This window comes from Cyanistes caeruleus, chromosome 1 (genome assembly GCF_971803275.1).
Source record: "Cyanistes caeruleus chromosome 1, bCyaCae1.hap1.1, whole genome shotgun sequence".
NCBI lineage: Eukaryota > Metazoa > Chordata > Aves > Passeriformes > Paridae > Cyanistes > Cyanistes caeruleus.
This window is the reverse complement of record NC_141701.1, coordinates 133804246-133818370: the sequence shown is the minus strand read 5'-3', so window position 1 is coordinate 133818370 and position 14125 is coordinate 133804246. Positions and strand designations below refer to the sequence as shown.

The window sequence follows — 14125 nt, the reverse complement described above, 5'->3', positions numbered from 1 at the left end:
TTTTTCCAATAATTTCTGTGTGTTGTGGTAAATCTATATATATCAATCATTCATACACACACACACATATATATATATATCTGATTTAGTGTTTCTGATTTAGTGAGATTTGAAAGCTACATAGTAATGTCCTTAGAATTCAAATTTTCCTTTTTCTCTGTGGAGGAGGATGAGCAGAAGCAGAGTACTGAGAGTGTTAGGCATTATGGAACAGTTGACATGAAAATGGAAGATAATAAGAAAAAAATGTGTCAAATCTTGCAATAACTAAATATTATCAGATAAATTTATAGGGAAGTTTAAGAGTTAAAATAACTTGGGATAAATGACTCTGTAAACAAGCATTTTTCTGAGTAAGATTCAAATGAAGAACCACTGGGAATGCTAGTGAAACCAGTTTCAGACACTTGGATGAAAATTTATGGATTGTTGAAAAACATTTCAGCTGGATTTCTGAGAGAGGGCTACATGACATTTTTTGGTCTGGGTAAATTAAGCCTGCTTCTTTAAAAAAATATAAGAATAGTATTCTCAATTAATCTCAATATTTCATCAGACCTCTATATCAATGTTTGTATAATTTTTAATGTGGCAATTTTAATTATTAAAAAATTAGAAAACCAGATGGAATTACAAAACAGCAACAGATTACTTAATTAACTTTTGCCTACTGGGATAAATAGAACATACCACAGAATATCTCAAAGCAGACACCAATGAGACACTATACATCCATTAGTATGCAGGAGGTTTGTTCTTCAGATAGCTGTTCTTATCAGACATAAACATATGCCTATCAATCTTATTAAATAAACTCAGCAGCTCCTCACATTATAATCCACAGCATATAACATCATGGCAAAAAATCTGAAGAAGAATTCTATGATGCTCCCTGCAGACCAGTGAAACCTCCCACCTAAGTACATGAGGTGGACAAAAATGAAAAAATAATTGCTATTATTTTATGAAGGAATATAACATGTAAGTTAGTCTGCAAATACTAGCAAACATCCTTCAGCTGTGAAAGAGCCTTAAACCAAAAGTAATCAAAACATCAGATTTTAAAATTCTTGACATATTTGTCTGATCATATTACAAATACTCTGTCAGCTCAATTGCATGACATCTGTTACATACCTGGGTAAAAATACGAGTGAATGAGATGAAGAGCAGACCTGTAAACTCATAACAATATAAATCTTCACTTATATGAAATATTCCTTGAATTTATTGCAGTAGTTTGTAGGTTTTTGTAGATTTCTTAGTATAATTTGCAAAGATGTTCTCTGAAATATAAGTTCTTTCAAACAGGACTGCAGAAGCTCTACAATTGCTTCTTTTGGAATGAACCCCAGCTGAGGACTTCCAAGATTCCCAGAAAAACTGATGATAATTATTGCACACCCAATACGTTCCTACATGATGTGCACTGATACCTTTTTATTTAATAAAAATGAGTGTCACCATATATATGTGCATACATTTGGTTATTGCTATCAGAATTAACAGCCTGCAATTTAACCCCAGCCTATTAGAAAAGGGCTCAGCAGACCCACACAAATGGAAATGACTACTTGCCACAGGTTTTCAACCAGGCTTCAAGACAATGTGTTTGTTAGTACCTTCAGATTAATACCAGTTAGTTTTTGAACAGTTTTAATCTCATGCTAGATGATTTAAACCAGATGAAAATAAAAATGTGTTACGAAAAATAAAAGAATACAGAAAGTACAGTATTATAGTATTTACTGAACAAAATAACAAAAACCAAGTTTGCTTTTCTTTTTTTTTAACAGCATTAAGTAATCAAATTTAGGCCATACAAGCATCAACAAGAAATGTAAGTAACTGTACTATTAAGGTGGCATCTACAACTTTTTTAAACTGCTCAAAATCCAAACCCACAAATGTTGTATACCTCATTTAAAAATCATTCAAGTGCTTTGGACAGTATGTAAAAAAACTGATAGTAAATGACTGCTATGAAACGTACATGCAGCACCTGAATTTTATATTTCAATACCTCAGGCCCAGATCATCGAAGCATTTAGGTTTCCACTCCTCAGGGAAGCTCTGGGTCTCCATGTATATTAACCCCTTCCCTGAAAGGAGTAACTGGTTTTGATGGTGTGAATTTATAGTGTTATCTTTCCCTATGCAGGGAGGGAAAGGGTCAATTTTACAGAAAGAATGGTTCCAATAGGCAGAAAGTTTATGGCACTGCAACTACATGAACCACCTTCCCTACACAACATAAAAATATTCTATTAAGGATTATTTTACAACTCAGTGGAAATATGCAGTAATGCAATTCATTTCCTTTGTCTGGATGACAAAAATGCAGTCTTAACAGTCACAAGAACCCGCCTTGTGTTAGCTATAAAAAAAAATATATTTATATATATATTTATGCAACTACTATGTGCATTAAACAAAACCACTGTATGAATCAGCAGGGTTCAATAACACTTGTATCTGAATCTCTGGAAGGGGTGCATTGAAGTCTATGGTGCTTCTCAGTAAGGACTCACAATGAAATGGCAAAGAATAGAAACCCATTTATTTTAAATCTTATTTTTCTTACCCCATTGCCTGAGAAATGGTCCATAAGCTCTCTGGCAGCTAAAAGGATCTGTTGCCTTTACTTCAACCTACTGCTGAGGAATGAAAAATACACCTTTATACAAACCTGATAATTCATTTTTTAGTGAACACTGAAACTGAAAATCAGCCCAATGTCATTGTGAACTCCCATGAAATAATTCCACCATCGTGAAAATTCTCTCTTGTCTTCGCTTCTTACCAATCTGTATATCATGAGTTGTTTAGCAGGCTAGTAATCAGCAATGTACAAGAAACATTGTATTACTCCTGGAAAGCATTTACATTGTGACTCAGGTTGGAAGGTTAATTTAGAATTGAAAAGTGTATTTCACTTATATAAATGTTGGAAAAATCCTTTTTTTCTTCTTTACCTGTCTTAAGATACTTTTCTCAATCACTGTGAACACTGATCAGTGCCCTTTGCACTGAAATGGTACAGGTTTTTTCCTCAGTCTTTGAGATAACAGAGAAGACTTGAACCAAAGGGCAATACCCTTGTGCACCAAAGCTTTATTATATTTCTGATTACTGTGCATCCCCACACCTAAACAAATGACACGGCACTTGTGCCAGTTCTGATACTGTAGGTGTCCACTGACAAGTGTTCTGCATGAACCATTGTATCTCAGTCCACTAACAAAAACTACTGTGCAGTAGTAATCTGGTATCTTAGATAATTTTTCTTCTTGGACAAAATTTATCCAGAATCTTCTTTCTATCAGGCTACAGCAGCTTAGGGCTCCTTTTCTTTAAAGAGAGGCAAAATAAATGTCTTACACCTGTAGGCCAGTACTGGTGTTCTGTCCCAGAAATTTTAGCACTGCTCTGATACGATGAACCCTTCTTTTTCTCCCACTGGTTCCACCTCAGCATAGGCAGGATGTCCAGATCCTCTTCTGAATTTCATTGCTGGCCATCTGCTTGGACGTCGCTACAACAGCAACAAGAAAAGAAACTTTTATGAAGGGTACTACAATGAATTGTTAATAAAAAGATCTAACAATATCCTGCAATTTCGACCTCGCATACTAAACCACACTCCCTGTAGTTGATATAGGAATAGAAAGGCACAGTTCAGCAGCAGCAAAAGTCAGAGGAACTAATCCCTCCTTTTGTGACTGTTCTCAAACATGTAAACAATTACCCCTACTCTTAGCAAAGAGGATGAAATAGCTCCTGTCTAAAATGGTTGATTATCAGATTTGTCACATGAAGAACTGATGATCCACTAATGTCTAGAGGATCTGTCCTAGTTCCTTCCTAGTTCTGCATATGGGAAATAGGTGGCAGAGTTGACAGGAACTTTAATTAAAAAAAAATATTTAGGATAAAATTCTGGCAGGCTTATGCAGGACTATGAAAATAATGACTTTCTATTTCAAGTGCTATATTTTTTACTTGAGTAGTTTACTTTGATCATTCAAATAAAATAAACATTTTTATTTAAACTCTTAAGAGCTTTGGGTACAAGAGCCTTAAGAATCCTAACCAATTTCCACTAGGATCTTGGGTGCCTGCTTTAGAAACAGCTAATAAACAGAGAAAATAAACAGTTATTTTCTAGGCCAGCTAAAGCAATTCCTGTATCATTATGGTATCTCTAGGTCTGAAAACTGCTTTAAACAATCTACATTTTCAAACAAATTAATGTCAGGTAAGGCTCAGATTTTGGGTGACCAATCTGAAATTATGTCAGAGGGAATAGCTTTCAGGAAAATAGGGAAACTCCTTAATTGAGTCAGTGAGAAAAAAAAAGCTTTCCTAAAAAGATTTTTCCCTATTAAAATTTTTATCTGCCAAATATACTGATTTATTTCTCTTTGCTGAAAAGAGTTACAATGTGCCTGAAAGAAGGGCTAGAAGATACAGCTACATATATAGAAACATTGCAGGAAAATGAGAGGAGAATCAATGAAAACAACTTACAGCCTATATTTTCATTGGCAGTTCAAAAGCAAAATGATTTTACTTTATGATCTTTCTTCTGAATATAAACACTGCATTTGATTTTCTGTCCCTATAATACCCCATTTTTATTTCCTTTCAATCACAAAGGATACCTCATGCTGCTGGGGGTGTTGTTGGTGATTTGTTGTTGGTGACCATAGCACAGCCATGATATTTTGCTGGGACTCATGGTGCTGTTGGGCAGGAGTCGCTAGAGAAACCTTGAGGTGCCACTGAACCTTGCTCCCAAAAAACCACACAGCTGACTGCAGGTACAGCACAAAGTCTTCCTCAGTGATCATTGTCAGGAATATACCACATAAAAACTACTGCTTCCTTTTCCTCCCATTGCAGATCAGGTTACTTTTGAGGTGTTCAGAGTTAAATTCTGTTTGGCAGGTAATTTAAAATCCCAGGCCTTTCAGTGCAGCACCATCCTACAAAGTAGGAAGGCAGAACACTCTCTTCTTTAATGGATGTCTCTTCCTAACAAGAAAACTTAGTCTATTTAAACTTTAGAGAGTTTTTTTTTTTAACCCAAGCTTGATTCTATGTGTTTTCAAAATTAAGAAGGACAATTTGGTTACTGCTAAAGAAAAAAGGTCATATTCCGTTTTCAGGCTCACTAAAGTAAATCAAGAATAATGCAATTAAATGTAAAGGGTTTATTTCAGATTTACACTGGAACAAATGAGAAAGGAATTTGAGGGAGAAGTCTCTAATGAAAATGGAAAAGGAAAAACCACTGGAAAAGGAGCAGGAAAGAATAACTAGAAACAGTACCAAAAAGGCAACATGTAAGGATGAGCTTTTAATATACTAAGTTGCTCACTAATTTTATCATGTACCTATGATTAGTTACTACTTCATTGCTACATTGATGATAGATACTAAATTTACCATTTTATGCTACTCTTTTTAATTGACCTTTCCAGATGATTAGTTATGGAACAGATGTGTATCAGTTTTAATGATACAAAGCCAAAAGACATAAATATGACCTGTTTTTCCAGAAATAAAGCAAAAGACTTGAAGGTCATCTTCTAATATTGCAGTTACAGTTTTTTGCAGTTTCTTGTCACGACTGAGGTGAGATTTTCCCTTTATAGTGATTATTTAATTTCAGCTTCATTATGTGCATGTTGACAGTTTTAAAAGAGAACACTGACAAACTATCAATTCATTACCTTATGTAACCCCTCAAAGGCTGTAAAAATATTTCAGCTTTCACTGAAAAAAACAAAAGTAACTTGATAGATATTGTGAGATACAAAGTTCCTTCAGTTGCTGAAGCAGCTCAGGAAAAAAAAACTAATGCATTCTTCGTCTTCTTTCTCTGTGAAGGCTAATTAAAAAACAGACCCTCCCCCCCACCCACACACACCAAACCAACTAAAACACACCAAAAAACCCCACCAAACCCAAACCAAACTGGGAGAAAGCAAGCTGGGTACTTAATTAACTAATTCTCTATTTTAGCAGGAAAAAATATGTTTCTTCCTCTGGAATCAGAACACTAAAAGGAAATCCTCTGAGCTGTGGCTGGAGAGTTGTAACTCCTTCTTCCTTTCAGTGTATTACAAAGCAGGAAAACAGGACTAGTATTTTTTGAAGCTTCCTTGAGGTCACTATTTTAAGCAATGAAATAGAGAGAAAAGCACTTGTGGCCCTACACGACCAGGATGCAGAAGAAATATGACATGAAGGAAAATAATTTATGATACACATTAAAAAAGTTAGTTCCTATTGAATAACAGTAAGATAAAAGGAAAATATCCAGCAGTTCAATAATCCATGGAAAGTGAGGTCAACCCTTCATGTTTCCTACATTATGTCTCTTTATACCATTGCTGGTGGCTGTGCAGGATGTTTGACTTCCTGCAGAAATACAAAGACTAAAATAAGGATATTTATATCCATCTTGCAGAAGAGGCAGAACTTACACCTTTTGTCTTCATTCTGAGGGAAAACAGAGGGGATTCCACCTATTAAAACTAAAGGGTGAAAACTGGAGTAACTTCTCACTCTGCAAGGAAAGTGCATTCCAACTGTATTCTTGTTCCTGATCAGTTTCTTTTGACATCTTTCAATATCAGGGATTTTTTGAGCTTTACAGGGCCTCATTTATCCATGAAAATCATAGGATCTTATTTAGACATGTTAAAAAAAGAGTTTTGATACATATCTGAGTGCAGTTAATTGAATATAGTCAAAATAAAACTCAGTTGTTATGATCCAATCATAGTTTCTAGTGTTACAGTCGATTTTTTTCAGGTTGTTAGCCATAGACCACCTTATTTCCTGCTGAACAGTAACCAATATTACAAGACCAGTTACAGGAGGAAGGACAGTTGTGTAAAGTTGTGTTGAAATACTGGTATCTGAAGATTGAGCCCCTCATTCTGAGAGGTTTTGATGCTGATGTTACCACTATCTCTAAAATTTATGCCACATACCACTGTTCATCTGAGACGGTAATTTATCAAAAGCAGTTGTAATAATGTATATTTTATTAGCTGCACCAATTATGAGTTTGTACATTTCCTTTCATACATCTGCATGAAGACAAGTTTCTACCAGTAATGGACCAAAGGAACTTGGCAACAGGTATTACATATTTGATATTCTTACATCCTAGCCTCTATTATCCCCATCTTATCCTTAAGTCTATATTTCCCTGAGTACACAAAAATGGAATGAGAACAATTCTGTACAGATCCGCAATTTCAGAAGAGCAGTGAAGGAAAAATGAAAGATTTACCCCTTTGTCATCTCCTCAACCCTGCCACACACATTTTGTTCTGAAAGATTTCTAAAACACTATCAAAAGTTCCTTTGTGTATTTCAACCAGCATAAAATCCCAGAGTGCTTGTGCATGCATCAGCTCTTCATTTGTATTCAGCAGTAAAACTGAACAGAGGATTTCATGACATGTGCACACTCTTTTAAAAACTGAATTTACATGAATATAAATACTTGACATAGCATGCGAAGGTCAATCTTTCAAAGTCTTGACTCTCCAGAGCTCCCTAGTAAACTTGATTTACCACTAAACTACACAAAAGCTGAAGTTGTTGAGCACCTTTTAGACTGAATGCTCTGGCACAACTTTGTCTCCTCTGTCCATTGATTTTTTTTATATTTCAATCTTTCTAACTTCCAGAGGACTGGTATACTGTGTCTACTGAAGGGCTGCACCTTACATTTCCACTGATGCCAATTTCTTTGTCTAATTCAGGAGTATAGGCACATTTATAACTATTTAAAATCTGTACTCTTTAACCACACTTTGTCAAGAGAGCCTATTTAACTCTGATGATATGGAAATATGCAAATATGGAGCTATCCAAATTCTGGATTTATTGTCAAAACTTCAGAAAATCTCCTGTGATTTACTGAAATAGATTAAGAAAAAGGAAACAAAACTAAAGTAAGGTCTTATTAAATGACTAAATGTTAATCTGATACTATTCAAGATCCATTAGTCTAAGTACTTGTCCAGTGTTAATTTGCCTGAATAGTCAGGTTTCATGTGAAAAGTAAAGATCTTTCTGTTACCAATTACCTTGACCATAACATGCATTTTTCTGCTCAAAGTTACCTGAAATTTGTGCGTTAGTCTTTAATTTCTTCTAGAAACACCCAAATTATTTGGCAAATCACAGTCAGAAGTGAATGAAGCTACCAATATCTGAAACTATACTTCTGATATATTTTCCCAGGAATAAGAGAACAATTGCCTGACATCATGTTAAACTTGTATTTTGAAGAAACTGTTTTCAAGTAAGGATTGCTTCAGACTTAAGATTCAGTAGAGTCATTTACTGGCTTCATTTATTTTTCTTTTTGATAGAACGTTTTGTTTAATGTATCTTTTTGTGATTTAAACCATCTTTCTATAACAGTTTCTGCAGTCTTATGTTCATCTGAGGAGTTGGCAGCTGAAGGACGAGAAACAGAATGCCTCCTTCCTCTACACCTTTGACTTTTATTGTCAGTGTTGATTATTTATTTTAGTGCTTCTCCCCTGTGGTCGATTTAGGTTTCCCTTGCTGAACTGCTGGTTCCTGCTGAGCTGGATAAGCTTTGGAAAAATAACTTTACTATCAGTACTAGGCAATGACAGAGAGATCAATGACAATACCCCAAATGCCAGGATACTGCAGGACTTTGAAAGAAGGGAAAAATGATACCTGTTCTCTTCTTTTTAATCATCATCTTAATGAAAAGCAATTCAGCCTGAACATCTGGACAAAAACTAATTGATGACCATGTTAAGCCTATTTCAAACATAATCCCCTGTACAATGGGCCATGTCCCAGAAGAAAACAGCAGAGCTGTGTGAGCTCCATCAGCTGGTTTAGACAGCTGAGGATCTAATTCTTTTTACAAAAAGACCTTTTTTTTTTATTTTTATTTAAATCTGTCTCCTATTTACTTATTTTTTGAAGACACACTGTATTTGTGATATTAATGCAGAAACCTAGAAATAGTGCATGGAAAACATGGCTGGATGTCAAATCTAGCTCTTATTTGTGTTGTGCTGTTATAAGCAGAGAGGTAAAATGGTGAGCCAGAAATGCCCATTAATTTCCTGAGCTCTGAATACCAAGAACTCCAGCATTTTAAACTATTTTCTCACGTAATTTCCTTCCTCTAAGCAGATAGGTGATGAGCAGAAGGTCAAAAATCTGAAGAAAATCTACTGCTAGATGTGTTGTGCCAGTGAATGTTTTCAGATAGCAAAATACAATCCCCTATACAGCCCATCATTAAAAAAAACCCCCAGTATTTATTGCTTTCTCAGAGCTCCCCACCTAGGGCTCAGTATTTAGAAGTCATCCTCAGTTCATGCCAGCAGTCTAAATGCTGTCAGCTTTAAGTGAGGCAGAGTTAAATGACAGGAATGCAGATCCTTTCATGCTGGTTGGTCTTTATGGTATAAAACAGTCCCAGCCTTATTTAATTTACCTGCGAAGACATAATTTAAGTTAAATAATGGATTTAAGGTGCATGCAAATCATGGAGTCAAGGTGCATCCTCCATGCTCTGATCACACATTATTATTTATTTGTTGAAGACCTGCAGCTGTTTTTTATTTCCTCCCTCCCTGTCTTTTTCCCGAAGGTCACTCCCTGGCTTGATAGCACCAGTTCAACTCTCTGTGTAGCCATTAAAACAGACTCCTGAAATTACCCATCTTAAACATCTGAGATTAAGTAAAACAACCAACAAAAAAGGTGTGTGCATGTGTGTACATGTGTAGATATATGTTTCTATGCAGCTGAACCAGCAAAATAAAACCCTGGAATACCTCTAAGGAGGCTGGGAACATGAAGGCAAAAGCTGTGACCTTCAAAATAGGATCTAAGCTCAAAAGAATGTTAATTTTTAACCACAGACATCCACAGTGCTCTTCAATGTGTGACATATTAGCTACTATTAATACATAGACAGCCACTAATACGCAAGCTCTGAATTCATTCATATTCTTACAGCTTTGGAGTCCACATATGTTAATAAGTTTTGTAATTATAAGCTGAATACAAGAGAAAGACTCTTGTCTGAGGTTAAGAAGTCCTAATTTGAAATGTCATTTTAGACTCCTTAAAATCCTTTGCCCCCAGAGAATCACCAAAGTAAAATTTTATTCAGCTGTTGTCAAGTCTCCTGTAATCATGCTTGTCAATGGTATCGATTGTGTCCATCTGGGAAGAGACACCCCAGTGTTTCACTCCTTACCTTATCACAGAATCACAAAATATTCTGAGTTGGAAGGGACCCACAAGGGCCATTGAGTCCAACTCCCAGCCCAGCACAGCACTATCCCCAAAAGTCACATGTGCCTGTGAGTATTGCCAAATGCTTCTTTAACTCTATCAGGCTTGGTGCTGTGACCACATCCCTGGGGAGCTGTTCCAGTGCCCAACCACCATCTGGGTGAAGAACCTTTTCTAACCTAAACCTTTCCTGACACAACCTCAGGCCATTCCCTCAGGTCCTGTCAGTGGTCACCAGAGAGAAGAGATCAGTGCCTGCCCCTCCTCTTCCCCTCATGAGGAAGTTGTGGATTCCAATGAGGTCTCCCCTCAGTTTCCTCCAGGCTGAACAGACCAAGTGACTTCAGCCACCATAAGTGGCAACAAAGATTGCTCTCCTTTGGATTCCCTCTAATAAATATTTTTCTTACATCGTGGCACCCAGAACTGCTCCCAGCACTCAAGGTGAGGCCATCCCAGCTCAGAGCAGAGCGGGACCATTCCCTCCCTTGCCCAGCTGGCCATGCTGTGCCTGATGTCCCCCAGGACAGGGCTGGCCCTCCTGGCTGCAAGGGCACTGCTGGCTCATGTGCAACTTGCCATGGACCAGGACCTCCACGCCCCTTTCCATGGCACTGCTTTCCAGCATCTCATTCCCCAGTCTGTCTGTACATCCACAGCTGCCCCATCCCAGGTGCAGAATCTGACACTTTCCCTTGTTGAGCTTCATGTGGTTTGTTGAACTGGACATCTTGTGCAGAAGGACACTGTGAGAACTATCACTGAAAGCTTTTCTGAAATCCAAAAATCTTATAATCAGCTGTCTCTTCTTGACAAACCAGCTGGGTTACCTTGTCATAAAAATCAGGTTTGATGAGCCCTCTCATGAGACCATGCTGGCTGTGACCAGTGACTGAGTTGTCTTTAAGGTGTGTTTCAACATCTCCCAGAATAATCTTCTCCATATTTTTATCAGGAACTGAAGTGAGACTGACAGGCCTGTAGTTTATAGGGTCCTCCTTCTTGCCTTTTTTGAAAGTTCAGACGGCTTACACCAGCTTCCAGTCAGCTGCAACTTCTCCATACTCCCAAGACTGTTCAAAAATCATTGAGGGGTTCTGCAATGACATCATCCAGCTCTTTGAGGATTCCTGAATGAATCCCACCAGGCTCTATAGATTTGTAGGGATTCAGCTGGAGTAGCAGATCCTGCACAATTTCAAGTTTCCCTGGGAGTTGATCATTCTAACAGTCATGGTCCTCCAGTTCAGGGCACCTTTGGCCCATCACCATGTTGAAGACAGAAGCAAAGAATGTGTTAAACACCTCTGCCTTGTCTCTGCCCCTGTTTGTGAGGAGACCATCTTCATCCTGTGATGGGACAACGCTGTTTTTACATTGCCAGTTGCCACTGGTATATTTGAAAAAACTCTTCATATTGTTCCCCACAGCTCTGACTGGCTTCAACTCCAGCTAAGCTTTGGCCACAGGAATTTTCTCCCTACAGTGGCCAGCAGTGACTCTGTGTTTTTCCCATGTTACCTCACCTTGCTTCCACTGGGCATACACTTTCCTTTTTTGCCTTATTTCTAAGAGAAGATTCCTGTTCTGCCAAGGTGGCCTTCTGCCTCACCTGCTTGACTTCTGATATTTGGGAACTGCCTGAACCTGTGCCCTTAGGAGATGATGTTTAAAGAGTGACCAACACTGACAGATGCCAGAACCTGCAAAAACATGTTCCCAGAGGATCTTACTCATTATTCCTTGAAGAGTCTGAGGTCTGCTTTCCTCAGGTCCAGAGTTGAGGTTTTTCCTTCTGTTAACAGAGATTTTAAACTTGATTGCTTCACTGTGGCCAAGATGGCCACCAATCTCCACTTGCTCACAAGATCCACCCTGTTGACAATCAGGAGACCAAGGAAGGAATCTTTCCAAGATGGCTCCCTTAGGACCTGTTCCATAAAGTTGTTGTCCAGGTTTTTAGGAATATTCTAGCCCAGGTTCTACCAGGTGTGTGATGCTCCCAGTTAATTTCTGACACGTTGAAGTCTCCCATAAGGACAAGGGCAGTTGACTTGGAAGAGTTCCTTAGTTCCTCAAAGAATTATTTTTTCTTTCATTTTATCACTGTCCTGGCCAGGAGGTCTATAGGGGACTCCCATGATGGCATCTGCATTATTTGTTTGTCCCTTGATTCTTACCCAGAGGTGCTCAACTGTGCCATTGCCAGCTGTCAGCTCCATCCATTCTACCCCTTCTGTTCCACAGAGTGCCACCCCTCCACCTCTCCTGCCCTGCCTGTCCCTCCTGAAGAGCCTGTAACCATCCCACAGGGCACTCCAGTCACAGAATCCATCCCACCAGGTTTCACTTCTCAGCTGTGGCCAGATCATATTGCCCTTAGTCTCCAATGGAAGAGCACTCTAATGAGCTGAGGTAAATTTCAAGCCTCAGAAGGTCTTTGGATCACAATATAAGGAAGGAAAGGAAGAAAAACGCAAAGTGTGCAAGTGAAAACTTCTTTCAACAGAATTCAACAGAATGACTAGGTTGGAAGAGACCTTCAAGATCATCGAGTCCAGCCCATGTTCTAACACCACAATTAAACCATGGCACCAAGTGCCACTTCCAGTCTTTTTTTAAACACATTCCAGGGATGGTGACTCCACCACCTCCCCAGGCAGACCATTCCAGTACTTTATTATTCTTTCCATTAAAAGCTTTTTCCTAATATCCAACCCATATTTCCCTTGACATAGCTTGAGACTGTCCTCTTGTTCTGTCAGTTGCAGCCTGGTGAAAGAGACCAGCCCACATCTGACTGCAAACACCCTTCAAAAAGTTGTAGAGAGTGATAAGGTCACCTCTGAGTCTCCTTTTCTCCAGGCTAAACAACCCCAGTCGCTTCTTGTGTCATGCAACCTTTCTGTCCACAGATAACTGGGTGCAAACATGCAAAAGACAACTGAATAAAAAGTAGTCAGATTTATACCTCATTCCTCAATTTTCTAAATGTTCTCGTGGCATTAATTGCTCTCAATGCCTGGGTTCAAACACATACATAAATAATTAGAGATTAAAAATATAGGGAAAAGGTAGAATATGAGGGAAAAGAAAGGAAGAATTAACATTTAAAACTAAAGCTGCAATTTTGCCCACAGCTCATTGAAATCTGAGAAAATTCATCTGACTCAGCTGGGAATTTCCCTACTCCTCTCTACATTGAGCTCTGGACCTCTAGATCACCTGTTTCACAGACATGCAAGCTATAGCATTCAGGGCACCACGATTGGCTTCAAACCTCACATCTTGAATGCAAGTATACCACATAAATTAGTAATTAAATCAATCACTTTTAATTGTGATTATAACACACTATAACTAGTGTGTAGTGATATATGTTATACCTAGATTTACATAAACTTAGTTGAGAAAGTCATGAAGAGCATTATTTGACATGTACCCTACTTTACAAAAATCAGTCCAAATCATCTCAAAATATACTCAAGAGACACAGAATTCCTCAGGGTAAGAGTATGTAATGGGATTAAAGAGAGGAAACAATTGGCAACTACATAAAATTCAATGGGGAGGAAATACTGCAAGGTTAATGATAAGTAAATAAAAACCAAGGCATGCAACATCTCTTCTGTCACTCTGCAAGCTAATCAGTAGTCAATATTTACTCTTAGCTCTTAGGAAGAGCCTGCATTCATTGGAACTTTGACTTTAAAAGCTGATAATTATGTCTTTGGGCCACCACAGAAGTGTCCAACCTAAGCAATGAAACACATGTTGAACACATGAAGTGTAG

At 37.9% G+C, this 14125-nt stretch overlaps 1 protein-coding gene across 2 annotated transcripts in view; it reads right to left on the bottom strand.

Moving 5' to 3' along the window:
* Positions 1-565: 565 nt before the first annotated feature.
* The window catches only part of PLXDC2 (plexin domain containing 2), a 254848-nt gene continuing 241288 nt past the window's right edge, over positions 566-14125 (bottom strand). For both annotated transcript variants that reach the window (XM_086860207.1, XM_086860212.1), the window contains exon 14: positions 566-3535. In XM_086860207.1, the coding sequence (XP_086716333.1) occupies positions 3419-3535 (117 nt within the window). In that variant the 3' untranslated portion in view covers positions 566-3418. The remainder of the gene's footprint in view (positions 3536-14125) is intronic.